Source organism: Manacus vitellinus, unplaced genomic scaffold (assembly GCF_001715985.3).
Source record: "Manacus vitellinus isolate BGI_N305 unplaced genomic scaffold, ASM171598v3 scaffold_26_pilon, whole genome shotgun sequence".
Lineage (NCBI taxonomy): Eukaryota > Metazoa > Chordata > Aves > Passeriformes > Pipridae > Manacus > Manacus vitellinus.
The window spans coordinates 1,128,432-1,141,269 of NW_021939960.1; the positions used below are offsets into that span (position 1 = coordinate 1,128,432).

Genomic DNA, 12,838 nt, shown 5'->3' on the forward strand with positions numbered 1-12,838 from the left:
TTCATTTCAGACCGGGAAATAGAGTCTTTGAGGCCCTCGGCTTACGGTGTCCCAGAGCTTCCAGGGCTGGTAAATCTCCTGACCTCTGATCTCCGGCTCGAGGTCGGACCGGCTAAGGACTGTTAGCTGTGTGGCCACGTACATACAGTGTCTGTGATGTTTGCCCAGCTGGAAACACTTTTTGTGAAGTTAGTGGACTGGTCCTGAAATCCTCTGCAAGTACGAGCTGATGTAAAGGTCTCTGTGTCAGCAGCTCTGAAAACACAGTGTGTCAGGAAGAGAAGATGAGCTGGGCAGAGTAGTAGAGCTCTGCAGCTTGAGTTCTCTGTGGCCTTTTTTAATTGGTGAAGGTGACATCTCTCTTACAGTTTTGGTTGCTTCCTGTCAATATTTTCCTTTAAACTGGGAACATTTAGTGTAGCCAGGACAGAAGAAAAGACAGGTTGGGTGTGTAAGGAGACTGGGCAGATGCAAGTTCTGTCCCAGGCACTGTGAGAGTGAGCTCAAAGAAACTGTCGTTTTTATCTCCTTCCCTGCAATCCTTCCTGACAGGAGATCTGTAGGAGCTGTAGTGACAGTATATCCAGAGAAAGGTAACCACGGAGAAGGGTGTCTTTTATTGTTATTTAGAGTTGACTTTGTGAGCAAGAGAATAGCACGTGTGCCCCAGAGGTTAGAAACTCCTTTTCCTAATGAATTCCTTTTCCAACTCCCCCCAAATGCATCAAACCCATTTATGGGATAGAGAACCTGTTTTGCTGCTATGTAAATGTATTTAGAGGTCGAGAAAGGGAACTTCCTTGTAAGATGCCCAGTGGAGGTCCATGTTTGCTAACACATCTCAGAGGATGATTTTGGGAGGAGCGTTGTGCAAGAGCTGCTTGTTGGATTATGACTATTCCATGCCTGCATGTTTTAAGGTACAGTGTGTTTGAGGGGAATTAATGCTGAGGGACATTTTTTTTGCTAATCTTCTTTTAAAAAAAAGCCCACATGCTTTCCTGGGCTAAAGCAGAGGTCAGCGTGAAGAGATAACCTTGTGTTGACCAACTGTCCTGCCCTAGCAGGGCCTCAATTACTGTACAGAAGGACCTCTGTTATATTTGGTGAATATTTATTTAATCATTTTAGGTTGCCAACAGGAATGTGGTTTCTTTTATTTACATGTGCTTTTTTTGCCAAACATTATTCTATTTAGGTTAAGCCTTTTTTTTAATTCAAGTGAAAAATCAGTTTTATTCCATATACTTAATTTTAATTAAGCTTATGCTTGATATTACCTAAGACTGTGACTTCAGTTTCAAAAGCATCAACTTAATTATCAAGCCCTGTGCAATAATAAATATGTGAGGAGATGTGGGAAGAACATTACTTGCAGTCTGAAGAATTCAGGCCAAACTTTGTAACCTACACAAACTGTTAAGGATGAAAAGGTTCAGTGTTGTGAATAATAGTAAAAAGTGCAGTTAATGCTGCGGAAAAACAATTCAATTTGAGAGAAATGTGAAGTTACTTTATGAAAGCGGTCACTGTGTCAGCTGCTGTCTGCTGCACTTTACTCCAAGTCATGCTTTGAATAATCCATTTCTACCTCTTACTCAGTTCCATTTGCTGTGCAGTCTTATTTATGCAGTGTTGTTTTTGTTGGAGCCCTGAGGCATTGTACCAGTTATAAACCAGGCAACACAGGCACGGGGCACGTGCCAGTGGTATCTGCTCCTGGTCCTAGGGAAGTCTAGGATGAATTCCTTTTTTTCCAAATAGAGAGAAACGAGTGTATTGTACAGCTGCATAATAGAAATTAACCTGCAAACAGAGTTTCTGCTATGATGTTACTACAGGAGTGTTTCTGTTGCTTACCTGTGCTTTAAATTTGTTGTCTGCTAAGAGAGGAATAGATTTCTAACTGTGGGAATGATGTTCTTGTTTTCTTACATGAGTTCTCTATTGGTTTGAATGTGTTCAACTCCTGAGAACTCAAGCAAATCACTCCTGAATGTTGATGTCTTTCTTATGTAGGAAATATAGATGTTCTTTCATTCTAATTTTCATCTGTTTTAATAGTTTTAAATTTAAACTGTTCTTAACCTTTTTTTCCCAGTAGTTCAACCCTTTCACTGGACTAATACTGTGCAGTTTTGGACTGCAAAATAACCTCATGACCTTGTAGAAAGTAAGGTAGGTTCAAGTAGGACATAAACAGAAGAAGCGTGGAAGAAAAGGAATAAAACCAGTTCCCAGTGGTGGTTTTTTGAAGGTTTTTTTTTTTTCCTCCCTTTCCACCCCCTCCTTTGAAACACACAGTTTTAATGTTGAGTAAGCAGAGTTTGAATAGATTCCTTCATTCAGTCTCTTGCTTCATCAGTAGGTGTAACGGTTGTCTCCTGTTCTAGCAGTGCCTGTAAGCCTCAGGAGAGATTGGGAAAAATGGAGGATTATAAACAGAGAAGCTGTTCTGCTTTGCTTTAGAAAACTGTGTTTTAAGAAAACTTGTTTTCAACAGACAGCCATTGTATTGTATAAAAATAGTTGCTTAATAAGAATTTACATGGAGATTCTTAGTAAACCTACTGAAACTGTCCTGAAAAATGTGCAGTGGAACACGGACAGTCTGTGTCACAGCAGTTCACTTTGGGCTAATGCTAATTGTGCACCTGGGTCTCTCACGTAAACTATTACTCTTGACCTACTAAAGCTGCTTTTAATGACACACTGTGCAGCCAGCCTGGCTCTGTGGCCTTCTTTGATTGCCTGGGCAGCTCCACATACATATCTTTGAGCTTTGTAAACAACAGAATTTGTTTAGTTAGCTTGTTAATGAGATTTGAAAAAAATCATCTTTTCAACCATGCCTTCACTTGGGAATCAGGTTGTGTGTTTAAGAAGTCTCTGGGTATAATGACAGATGTCCAAAGTAAGTTGTGTTTCCTAATTTAACCTCTTGGCCACTGTGTTTGGAGAATGCTGGGGCACAGAGGAGAGTTTGGGTTCCTCGTGGCAGCCTTTTCTGCAGGGCTCCCTGTAGGTGGATGTGATCAGTGACTGCGGGGTTGGGATCTCGGCTGAAGGCAGGCTGGAGTTGGGCAATGCAGTCGGCTCCACTGGGCTGGGGGAGGGAAGCTTTGGCTGCTGCTCCATGTGTTTGTGTTGGCACTGCTGCTGGCCAGGCTGTGGAAGGACATGGCTTGTGTCCTTGTGCCAGCACAAGCCATGTTCTGCACAGGAGCTGGCTCATTCCCACCATACAGACCTGGCTGTGCCTTCACTCCTGCGCTTCACTGGGAGTTTTCAGTACAGGCCAACTGAACCCTCCATCTGCTGTAGGAAGGCAGCTACTCAGTGTGAGCTTCCTCACTGCTTTTATGGCCAGAAGCTCTGGAAGAAGTTGCTGCAAGGCCATTCTTGTCATTCCAGTTCTGTTCCTGGTAGGAGTGCTGCAGGACTTGCATTGGGTGGGCAGCACATGGGCTGAAGATGTTTGTGACTGGAGGAGATGCCCTGAGAGTGGCAGGGAGCTCCAATACCCAAAGCACCAAGTGAAGGGTCAACGTTGTGCTGGGGTGACCAGATATTCACCAAAATTCAGGCTGTGTTCTGTAGATGTGGAAGGCAGTTGAGTTGTGCCCTTTACTCCCATGACTGGAGGAGGAGAGTGCTGCTGGCCTTTAGTTTCTGGTGGGGCCTGGTCAGGGCTTGGCAAACTGTTCATGGCAGCAGACTTCAATTAGGCAACCATGTCTGTGTTACTCAGTTCTGGTGGTCAGCCCACCAAATGTGGACAAACTTCAAATGTGGAGGTTCTCAAACTATTTTGATGCAACCAGTAGCAGAGGCGTGGCTGTAGCTTCCTCCTGTCCTTTCATTTATTCTTTTCTGCCAACATTATCAATTAAAATACTCTTGTGGTGCAGATGTTTTTATATGGCTTTAGAAAAGGCTTTATTATAATAAAATTGTGGGCAACTTGGTCATGCTTTGGTTAGATTTTTTTTCTTTAATGGGTTATTTCTGGAAGTGAAACTGTTGCTGCTCTAATATGGGATGTTATTCTTGCATATTTTTCCAATGCAGGATCTAGGACAAGTACCAGTGAAGATGGACATGATCATGTCTCCTTAAGACTAAAATCTATATGAAGTTTCAAGACTTTTTACTCTCCTAGCAAGCAGTATGTGGGGAAAGTGACCTCTTTGAAAGAAAGAGAAACTCATTTGAGTTTTTGCAATCATTCAAAAAGCTCTGTACACCCTAGTTCTACAGTGTGTCTGAAATACAGCATTAATTGTGCTATAGCTGCTCTCAGCATCCTGCTGTACTTGGGATTCTGGCTATAGCTAAAATATGCCTTTCTCTGCCAAGACCTAGAGGCAGGACTAAGTGTTCTGAATGTGTAAAGTTACCCAGAAAATTCAGTGTTTTAAGGAGCTGTTTCCTGCATTCTATGGGAATATGCTGCACTAAGAATAAGACAGATCAAAATAGGGATGCAATAAATTGGTGGGTCCTTCAGCATATGCTTTTCTCAGTAGCTCTTTGGATCATAATGTGGTATTAAAGATGGGGAAGTTAATAAAATCAAGAGGCCTGAATTAAAATTATACTGAACTGAACTTCTGACTAGTCCCCTTGTTCTCAGGGCAGCTGGACCCTGGAGTGAAGAACGCAGCGGTCCCAAAGTGGTGCTGTGTAAGACTGGTGTTGTTTGGTGCAGAAAACCTTGGTTATTTCTTACCAACAGCCTCCCTTCTGTTGCTGAAGCCTGGAGTATCAGGGGATGGCTTTGTGCAAAGTCACTGCTGATCCTGCAGCCCCAGGCTCTGGGGCTGAACGCTGGGCTCTGCTCTGCAGGGCTGGGGAGTGAAGAGGTTCTGTCCTCTAAAGCTGCTGGACAGGGTTGTTTGCTGAGGGGCTCGATGAGAGCTGGGAACGCTGTGCCCCTGTGACTCTTCCACTTCCCTTTGTCTCTTTTGCTGACTGGATAACGTTACCTTGGTTGGTGTAACAGCACTGCACGCCTCAAGAACTGGGGGATGTCAGACTGACTCTCTAATGAGTGGATCTGGAGAGGGAACAGCAAGTCCTAATCCTGGATGCAGCTTACCTCTCACATCTCGCAGTTACACAGGTTTTCTCTGTTTTGCTTCCATTTCCTCTGTCCAATGGGGGTAGTAATGTTACAAAATCAGCACATGCTGCGAGGATTAATTCCTGGACCATTCATTGAGCACTAGGCCTGTGCAAAACCCCATGATCTGTGTTTGCTGCAGTCCTTGTTCCTTAGTGTGGTTTGTGTATTGGTGCTGCTGAGGCAGAAGAAATTACTGAGGTTCACAGACTGCATTTTAACTCAACTGTGAACATCTCATCCCAAAACAACAGTACCTCTGCAGAGTTGTGGAGAACAAGTATTGAGCGAACGATGGGTTTCTAATACCTGCAGTTGAAACAAGATTTGTAGACCTGGTGGTTCCCAGTTGGGAAGGTTTGCAGCACGTGCTGTGGGGTGGGATGGACAGGGTCCTGCTGGTGTCAGAGGCTGTGCAGCCTTACTGTGGGTGCTGCTTCAGGGATTGGTTTGTCACTGTTCACAGAGGGTGCAGGTCTGGTCTGTGTTATGCATCATGGTGATACCTTAGAAATCCTCAAAAAGCCATACTGCGATCTTTGGGATTTGCTGCTGTGTAGAAGGGAAATGAGGAAGGAACTTTCTTTCCCCCTGTATTTAATTTTATGAAGAGCTCTCTGAAAGTGTAATTTATAAACCAAAAATCTCTGCTGGCAAAAGGACAGAGAGCATTTAGGATTTGTTATCTCTTGGGAGCTTGTTCAGCTGATTGATGTTGTGGGGCTCAGGACAAGCAGGTTGGCACTGCAGGGAACTGGGATGTCCATCACTGAACTCATGTTTTATGCAGTGGCTCAAAGGCTTTGCAGACCTGAGCTCTCTGTGATGTGGACTTGCACTTTAATAAAAGTTGCATACTATACCTGAGTGTTCTAAAAATACCCTTTGTTGAGAATGTATGGAAAAATTAGCTTCTTTAACATAAAAATTGGGAGATACACCTTCCAATAACAGGTGTAATTTTCATTCTGAAACTGAGGTGTTACAGGAAAGGAATGGGAAATACTGAAGTGCAAGACTGGTGGCCTGAAACAGCTTTGCTTTATTACTGTGTTATTGATAATGATAACTGAGGTTTGATTTTTTTTTCTTCCTTCCAGATGAAATAAAGAGTGAGCTGGAAAAGCAAAGGTAAATTATTAATTGCTGCAAACTGTGTGTGGAAAGAGCAAGTGAAATGGTTGGATGGTGGAAATGTAAGAGTGTATATACGTTACAGCAGTGAGTTTGTGAATACCCAGTTACACACCTTTCTGCCAAGAACATATGGCCCATATGTTCCACTTACACAATGTTTGTGGCTGTGGGTACTCAAGCCATAACTGCCTCTGAATTTCACAGTGAAAAAATTGCAGAACTTCTAAAGGGTGCCAGTTTTTCACTTCCTTTTACTGGGCTCAACATAGTCTGGTAGGAAATCAGAAGGAGCAGGAGGTACCTTCTGTTTGATAGCATATGCTCTTTATTACCTAGATCAAGAACACTGATTTAAATATGACTTAAATACAAATTTTAAAACAGTTTTCCAGCACTGTGCTATGATTAAAAATGAACAAATGGGTCCCCAAATGTGTTTCTATTTGCACAGTATTCCTGTTATGGGCCCTGTTTAATTCATTCTGAATAAAATGGATGGATTTATCAGTTGTGTAGGAGTTCCCTGGTATTTCAGATAATGGGACAGTGTTGGAATATAGTGAGGGGAGAGTTAAGTTGAAGAAGATATGAAAAAGATCACATAGAGTATAAATAAATGTAAAGTGGGGTTTGTGTGATTTTAAAAGAAAATTGAACTTCCTTTAAGAAAACACATGCAAGAAAGTTGCAATACATTTGTATGCTGCTGTGTTTTTTTCAGCTTTAAATTTAGAAAAGGGGAAAGTGTAGTTTGTTCCTAACATACGTGTTTAGAAAGATGAATGACACTTCTTATCTGACCTAGAGAAGGCACTGCTGCTCCACCGAAAGCAAATTTCATCGAAGCAGATAAATACTTCCTTCCGTTTGAGCTGGCCTGCCAGTCAAAGTCTCCACGCATTGTCAGCACTTCCCTGGATTGCCTACAGGTAAGTGTCTGCTTCAGCCTGGTCACAGTGAGCTGCAGGAATGTGCTGTTGGTATTCCTGCCATGAGCAATGACCTGCCCTGCACAGGGCAAGGCTTTGCTGGGGCTCAGGGATCCTCACGCTGTCCAGTAAAGATGCTTCATCTGTGATGCTCTGAAAGGAGTATCACTGTGGTGCTTCTTGTGGTGCTGATGTGATGGGAGGTCAGACTCTGCAATCTGCCTTCCTTGTTCCTCTTTAGATTCTTACACATCTTGGGCAGAATCCTTCAGTTGGGAATAGGACCAAAGACTGATGTTAAAAAAATTTTTGTCTAGTTATAGTATGAAGAAATGGTCTGGGTGGAAAAAGCTTGTGTGTCACTTGCTAAAGTCTGTTCTGTCCAGATGTGTGAACAGTCCAAGTATTTGGTGGCCAGACTATAAATGGTGTTAAGTTTTTGTGTTAAAACTGGTTAAGTGAGGTATGCTACCTAAAACTCCCTTTTTATGCTGTGCTAAAATGCATTTTTCTTAACAATATGGTCATCTAAACTGCATTCCTTGTACCTAGAAACTCATTGCATATGGACACATCACTGGCAACGCTCCAGACAGTGGAGCTCCCGGAAAACGGCTGATTGACCGCATAGTTGAAACCATTTGCAACTGCTTTCAGGGTCCTCAGACAGATGAAGGAGTACAGCTGCAGATAATTAAGGTATTTTATTTGATTCATTCTCTTACACTGTCCCATGTGCTGCTACATTCAAGGGAGGCTGTCACAGGGTAGGGTTGATATGGGAAATGGATTTCCTGTTGAGGAGGCAGAAGACAGGGAATGTTTTATAAATGTTTGTCCTTCTTTCTGAGCTGAGCCATCTTGCAGATGGCTTGGTACTCGTCTTACAGGCTCTCAGTGCCCACCTCCCTCAGGCCAGGGAATTGCTGCCAGCCCCAATGGGCCTTGGAGCTGGGAGGCAGCTCCATGGAATGCTGCTCTAGCCTGTCTGCTCCCAGAGCCATTTGTCCAGACAGTGCAGTGTATGTTCCCTACAAGGCATAGTGGAGCCAGTGGTGTGTGTTCAGCTTCTGAAATATACTTGGGCAGCTGAAGTTGGAAGTTGGTGAAACTTCTAGTAATCTGATGTGATGTTAGTATAGACCAATTGGTCCTTGCATGGAAATGAAGTTATGGAATATAGTAGCTTTTGTTTGGAGGTGGAATATCTCCCTTAGGAGAAAATCAGTTGTGATAAAACCCTTTAACAACAGCTCAGGAGAGACCAGAGATATATGGAAGTTCTGTTAAACTTTCTTTGATTTGCAATGCCATTGCAGAGAGCTACAAATTCCTTATAAAGTTTTAGAAAAAGATACCTGTGTTTTGTAACAAACCCACTGATTATTCTGAAGACTTGCATGAAGAGCATTGCTGCCTACTTGCTTAGATTTCATTTTTACTGTCTTATGGACTTTCCCAGGCTCTCCTCACTGCAGTAACATCTCCGTATATAGAAATCCATGAAGGAACAATTCTCCAGACTGTTAGAACCTGCTACAACATCTATCTGGCCAGTAAAAATCTTATTAACCAGACAACTGCCAAAGCTACCCTGACACAGATGTTAAATGTCATTTTTACACGGATGGAAAACCAAGCTGTAAGTAACTGTTAACTTTTGCTCATCTCAAATGTTTACACTTGACAAATGACAGAAAGCTTTTTTATTATTTTTAATGGGTCTGTCACTGTAGTTGGATATCTGTTGCTTTGTAGTGTTAAAAAAGCTGTCAAATCCTGCAGTGAAGCACACTGACTGATGGAAAATAAAAGGTGACGCTCACTGCTGCTGACAAGGTTTCAAGGTTTTGCTGATGACCGTGGTTTCTGTCAAATGGCATTGGACAATCAAATGATGGGATGCTTTTAAAATAAACTTGAAGTACATCTTTTTAATCCGATAGATTTATATAATCACTGGCCAAGTGATTGTAGTTTCACTGTTTCTTGCTGCCCTGTGAATTCCCCAAGGAACATCAGTCATCGTGGATATGTTTTCCCTCAGATGAACCTTCTCCTGTTGGTTTTTCAAGGTCCAGGAGTCCAGGGAAGCAGAGAGGGCGGCTCAGCAGAAGGCGCAGTGCCCGGCGGTGCCGGCAGGGTCGCGGTCCCCGGGGCAGGGGCAGCTCAGCTCCCGGGGAGGCAGAGCCGCGGCCCCCGGCGCTGTGGGAATGGCCAACGGGGAGCCTGAGGGGCCACCGGACCGGGACTGCTCCCCGGCAGCACCAGGTGAACACCAATAGCTCCTGTCTGTTGCTTCCAGTTACAGAGTTTGTGTTGGAAGATGCTCTTTAGGCTACTCGGGGAAGAAGTGACTGGCTGGGGTCACCGGCTCAGACCATGCTTGGCTCTTCTCAGGAGTCATTCAGTGTGTTGCCATCCTTGGCTCGTGTCTACACTATAAACACTGAAGAAAGGCTCCTGTTTTCCCTAGAATTCCAGTAAAACTGTATGTGCTTCATCTATGTAGAATTTTAATGGAGTTTGACTTGGTTAGGTTGCTAAAAGGAAGGAAAGGAAGAGAATGGTATCATAGAATCAACTGGGTTGGAAAAGACCTCCAAGACATCAAGTCCAACCCTTGATCCAACCCTGCCATGGTTCCCAGAGCATGGCACTGATGCCACATCCAGTCTCATCTTAAAAACCTCCAGGGATGGAGAATCCACCACCTCCCTGGGCAGCCCATTCCAATGGCTGATTACTCTCTCTGTAAAAAATTTCTTCTTAATATCCAACCTGAACCTCCCCTGGCAGAGCTTAAGACTGTGTAGTCATGGTATGTGGGAAGTGGCAGAATCACTCTGAGGTAATTGAAGTCCTGGAGTAAAAATGATACATATTATGAAGACCATATCATAAGCATCTACTGCACCCAAATTAGGAATGTGGGATATTCCAAAAGTTTGTAACATACAAATGACAAAATCACTGCATTAAAAATATCAGTGCTTTGATTTAAACAACATGAGTAACATCAATGAGTATTTTTGTATGACTGAGAACTACTGAAGAAAATAATTGTTAACCCTTCTGCCTCTGTCATGTTTTTCCTTTTAATCCTCTTCCTAAACAAAAATACTAAATTCAAAATTATCTCTATGTGTTTCATTAGAGGAAACAACTGATGGAGGAAAGGAAATGGTTAAAGACATCTTGGAAGATGTGGTCAAGTCAGCTGTGAAAGGTAGCACAGTCTTCTAAAGTAAAATAGTTGCTTATGTATTGCCAAGCTTTTATTCTCATATTATAAAAGTTATTTTTGTTACTAAGTATCTTGACAAGAACACCTACTGCAGCAGCAAGAACAGGTTTTTATTGTATCACAATATTCTTCTTTGGCTGACAGCTGAGGAACTTTCTAGTTTACCAGTGCTACTTCTGTCCCACTTGGTGGTAGAGCTTCACAAAGTTGTGGGATAAAAAATGCTCAGTGAGTGATTTTAATCAGATTTTGTTTTTTCCCCTTTAGTGGCTGAAGAAAAGCAGGTAACAGAACCAGTCAGGGCTCTGCCTGCACTGGAGACTGCAGATACTGTTCTTTCTGGCTCTAGCAATGAAAACGTGCAAACAAACGGGATTTCAGATGATGGGCAGTCTGTTTCCTCCACTGATAATCTGGTAAATAACTTCATGGGATGCTGATGTACATTTAGGAGAGGAGAAATGTTTTTATTGTGCCAACTAATAGAGTGGAATTTTGGGGTAGAAAAGAGACAGAAACTCTCATGTGTGTGTCCTGCTCAGGTTCAAAAAGGAAGCAACAACTGCAATTTAAGTATATATTGAAAACACCTGTCCTAAAATTGATTATGTCAGTTGTATTTTAATACAGAGTGGGGACAGAGGGGAAGAGTCAGTCAATGTGTCTGAAAAGATCCAGATTCCTTGTAATCCTCTTTAGGTTTAGCTTAAAGTTTGCCAAACGTACCATTTTTTTCAATGTGTAGCTGATTCTCAGAGGAGCTGTAGAATCTCGTAATGACTCTGTTCCTTTGTCTCACTGAAGATCTGTGTTGTGTTTCTTGCTCTCAAGGAAACAGATGTATCTGGACACCAAGCTGCTGCCAGATTTTCCCATGTTCTTCAAAAGGATGCCTTCCTTGTGTTCAGGTCGTTGTGCAAGCTCTCCATGAAACCGCTCGGGGATGGACCACCAGATCCCAAGTAAGGAGGCTGTATTTATTACACTGTCCTCTCCAGGTAGCTTTTGGACACAGTTAAGAAGCTGCTGTATAGTAAAACAGATATTCAAGTATGCTAGTCCAAGATGTTAATATTCCTGAAAAATTCCCAAATTAAGGTGGTGGATGTTCAAAAATCAGTTGCGGGCTGATTTCCACCCCTGTTGCCCCCCACACTGAAGCGAATTAAAATAACATGGAAGAAATGCTAGAGTGCTCATGTTGAATGCAAGCATGTACTCAGAAATATAAAAACACATTTAATTTTTCCTAGATCCCACGAGTTGCGCTCCAAGGTCGTGTCTCTGCAGCTGCTCCTGTCGGTGCTGCAGAACGCGGGCCCGGTTTTCAGGACACACGAGATGTTCATCAATGCAATCAAGCAATATCTTTGTGTAGCATTATCTAAAAACGGAGTCTCTTCTGTCCCTGATGTGTTTGAGCTCTCTCTCGCCATCTTTCTCACGCTGCTTTCGAATTTTAAGACCCATTTGAAAATGCAGATTGAGGTGAGAGACTTTATAATTTGCATGTGCTCTAGTTCTCACATTTAAATACTGCACTAAGCTGGAACTTACAAGTTAGTGTCTTAGTTTGGTTTGCTTAATGAACTAGTATATTGCTACTGTATTTAAATTCTAATATGCATGAAAGGATACTCTTCAAGGGGAATGACTGAACAGAAATTAATTTGTACATTTGACATCACTCTAATAAGTTTCAGATTATCAAGTCCTTTACCTTATTTATTTTGCAGGTGTTCTTCAAAGAGATCTTCCTGAATATTCTAGAGACTTCTTCAAGTTCCTTTGAACACAAATGGATGGTGATTCAGACTTTAACTAGAATTTGTGCAGGTATTTCCACTGTGAGAAACTCACTTTCTCTGGCAGCAGATGAGAATTATTTTGAAGACAAATGCCACATATAATGTTAAAGTGTGAAAATTTGAATTTGATCCCAGAGTGCTTGGGTTAAGTGTCTGGATTCATCCACACTGCCTGCTCCAGCTGGCTGATTCCTTTAAACAATGCTATTTCACTGAATGCTAATACTTGTGTTTTCTTTATTTTCAAGATGCCCAGTGTGTAGTGGATATTTATGTGAACTATGACTGTGATTTAAACGCTGCTAATATTTTTGAGCGCCTGGTGAATGATTTGTCCAAAATTGCACAGGGACGAAGTGGGCATGAGTTGGGCATGACACCTTTACAGGTAAGGAGAACAGCTTGGAAGATAAGGTACTGTTGTTTCATAAGCAGTGCTGTCTCTGTGTCCCTACTGATACCACCAGTGGTTCCTGTTGTCTGTAACCTACTCATGGTACTCACGGTTTATTAGTTTGCCAATTTGCTGTTGGATGCTGAAGCAGTGCCATTACTTGGTGATTTTGCTGCCTGTTTGCACTGTGAGACCAGA

General features: G+C 42.5%; 1 protein-coding gene across 1 annotated transcript in view; it reads left to right on the forward strand.

Annotated features, from left to right (window-relative positions):
• The window catches only part of ARFGEF2 (ADP ribosylation factor guanine nucleotide exchange factor 2), a 31,445-nt gene that overhangs the window by 383 nt on the left and 18,224 nt on the right, over positions 1–12,838 (forward strand). The window contains exons 2-12 of the mRNA XM_018073951.2: positions 6,226–6,256; positions 7,068–7,191; positions 7,744–7,890; positions 8,654–8,833; positions 9,267–9,462; positions 10,349–10,420; positions 10,706–10,854; positions 11,270–11,400; positions 11,692–11,926; positions 12,175–12,274; positions 12,495–12,634. Coding sequence (XP_017929440.2) covers positions 6,226–6,256; positions 7,068–7,191; positions 7,744–7,890; positions 8,654–8,833; positions 9,267–9,462; positions 10,349–10,420; positions 10,706–10,854; positions 11,270–11,400; positions 11,692–11,926; positions 12,175–12,274; positions 12,495–12,634 — 1,505 coding nt within the window. The remainder of the gene's footprint in view (positions 1–6,225; positions 6,257–7,067; positions 7,192–7,743; positions 7,891–8,653; positions 8,834–9,266; positions 9,463–10,348; positions 10,421–10,705; positions 10,855–11,269; positions 11,401–11,691; positions 11,927–12,174; positions 12,275–12,494; positions 12,635–12,838) is intronic.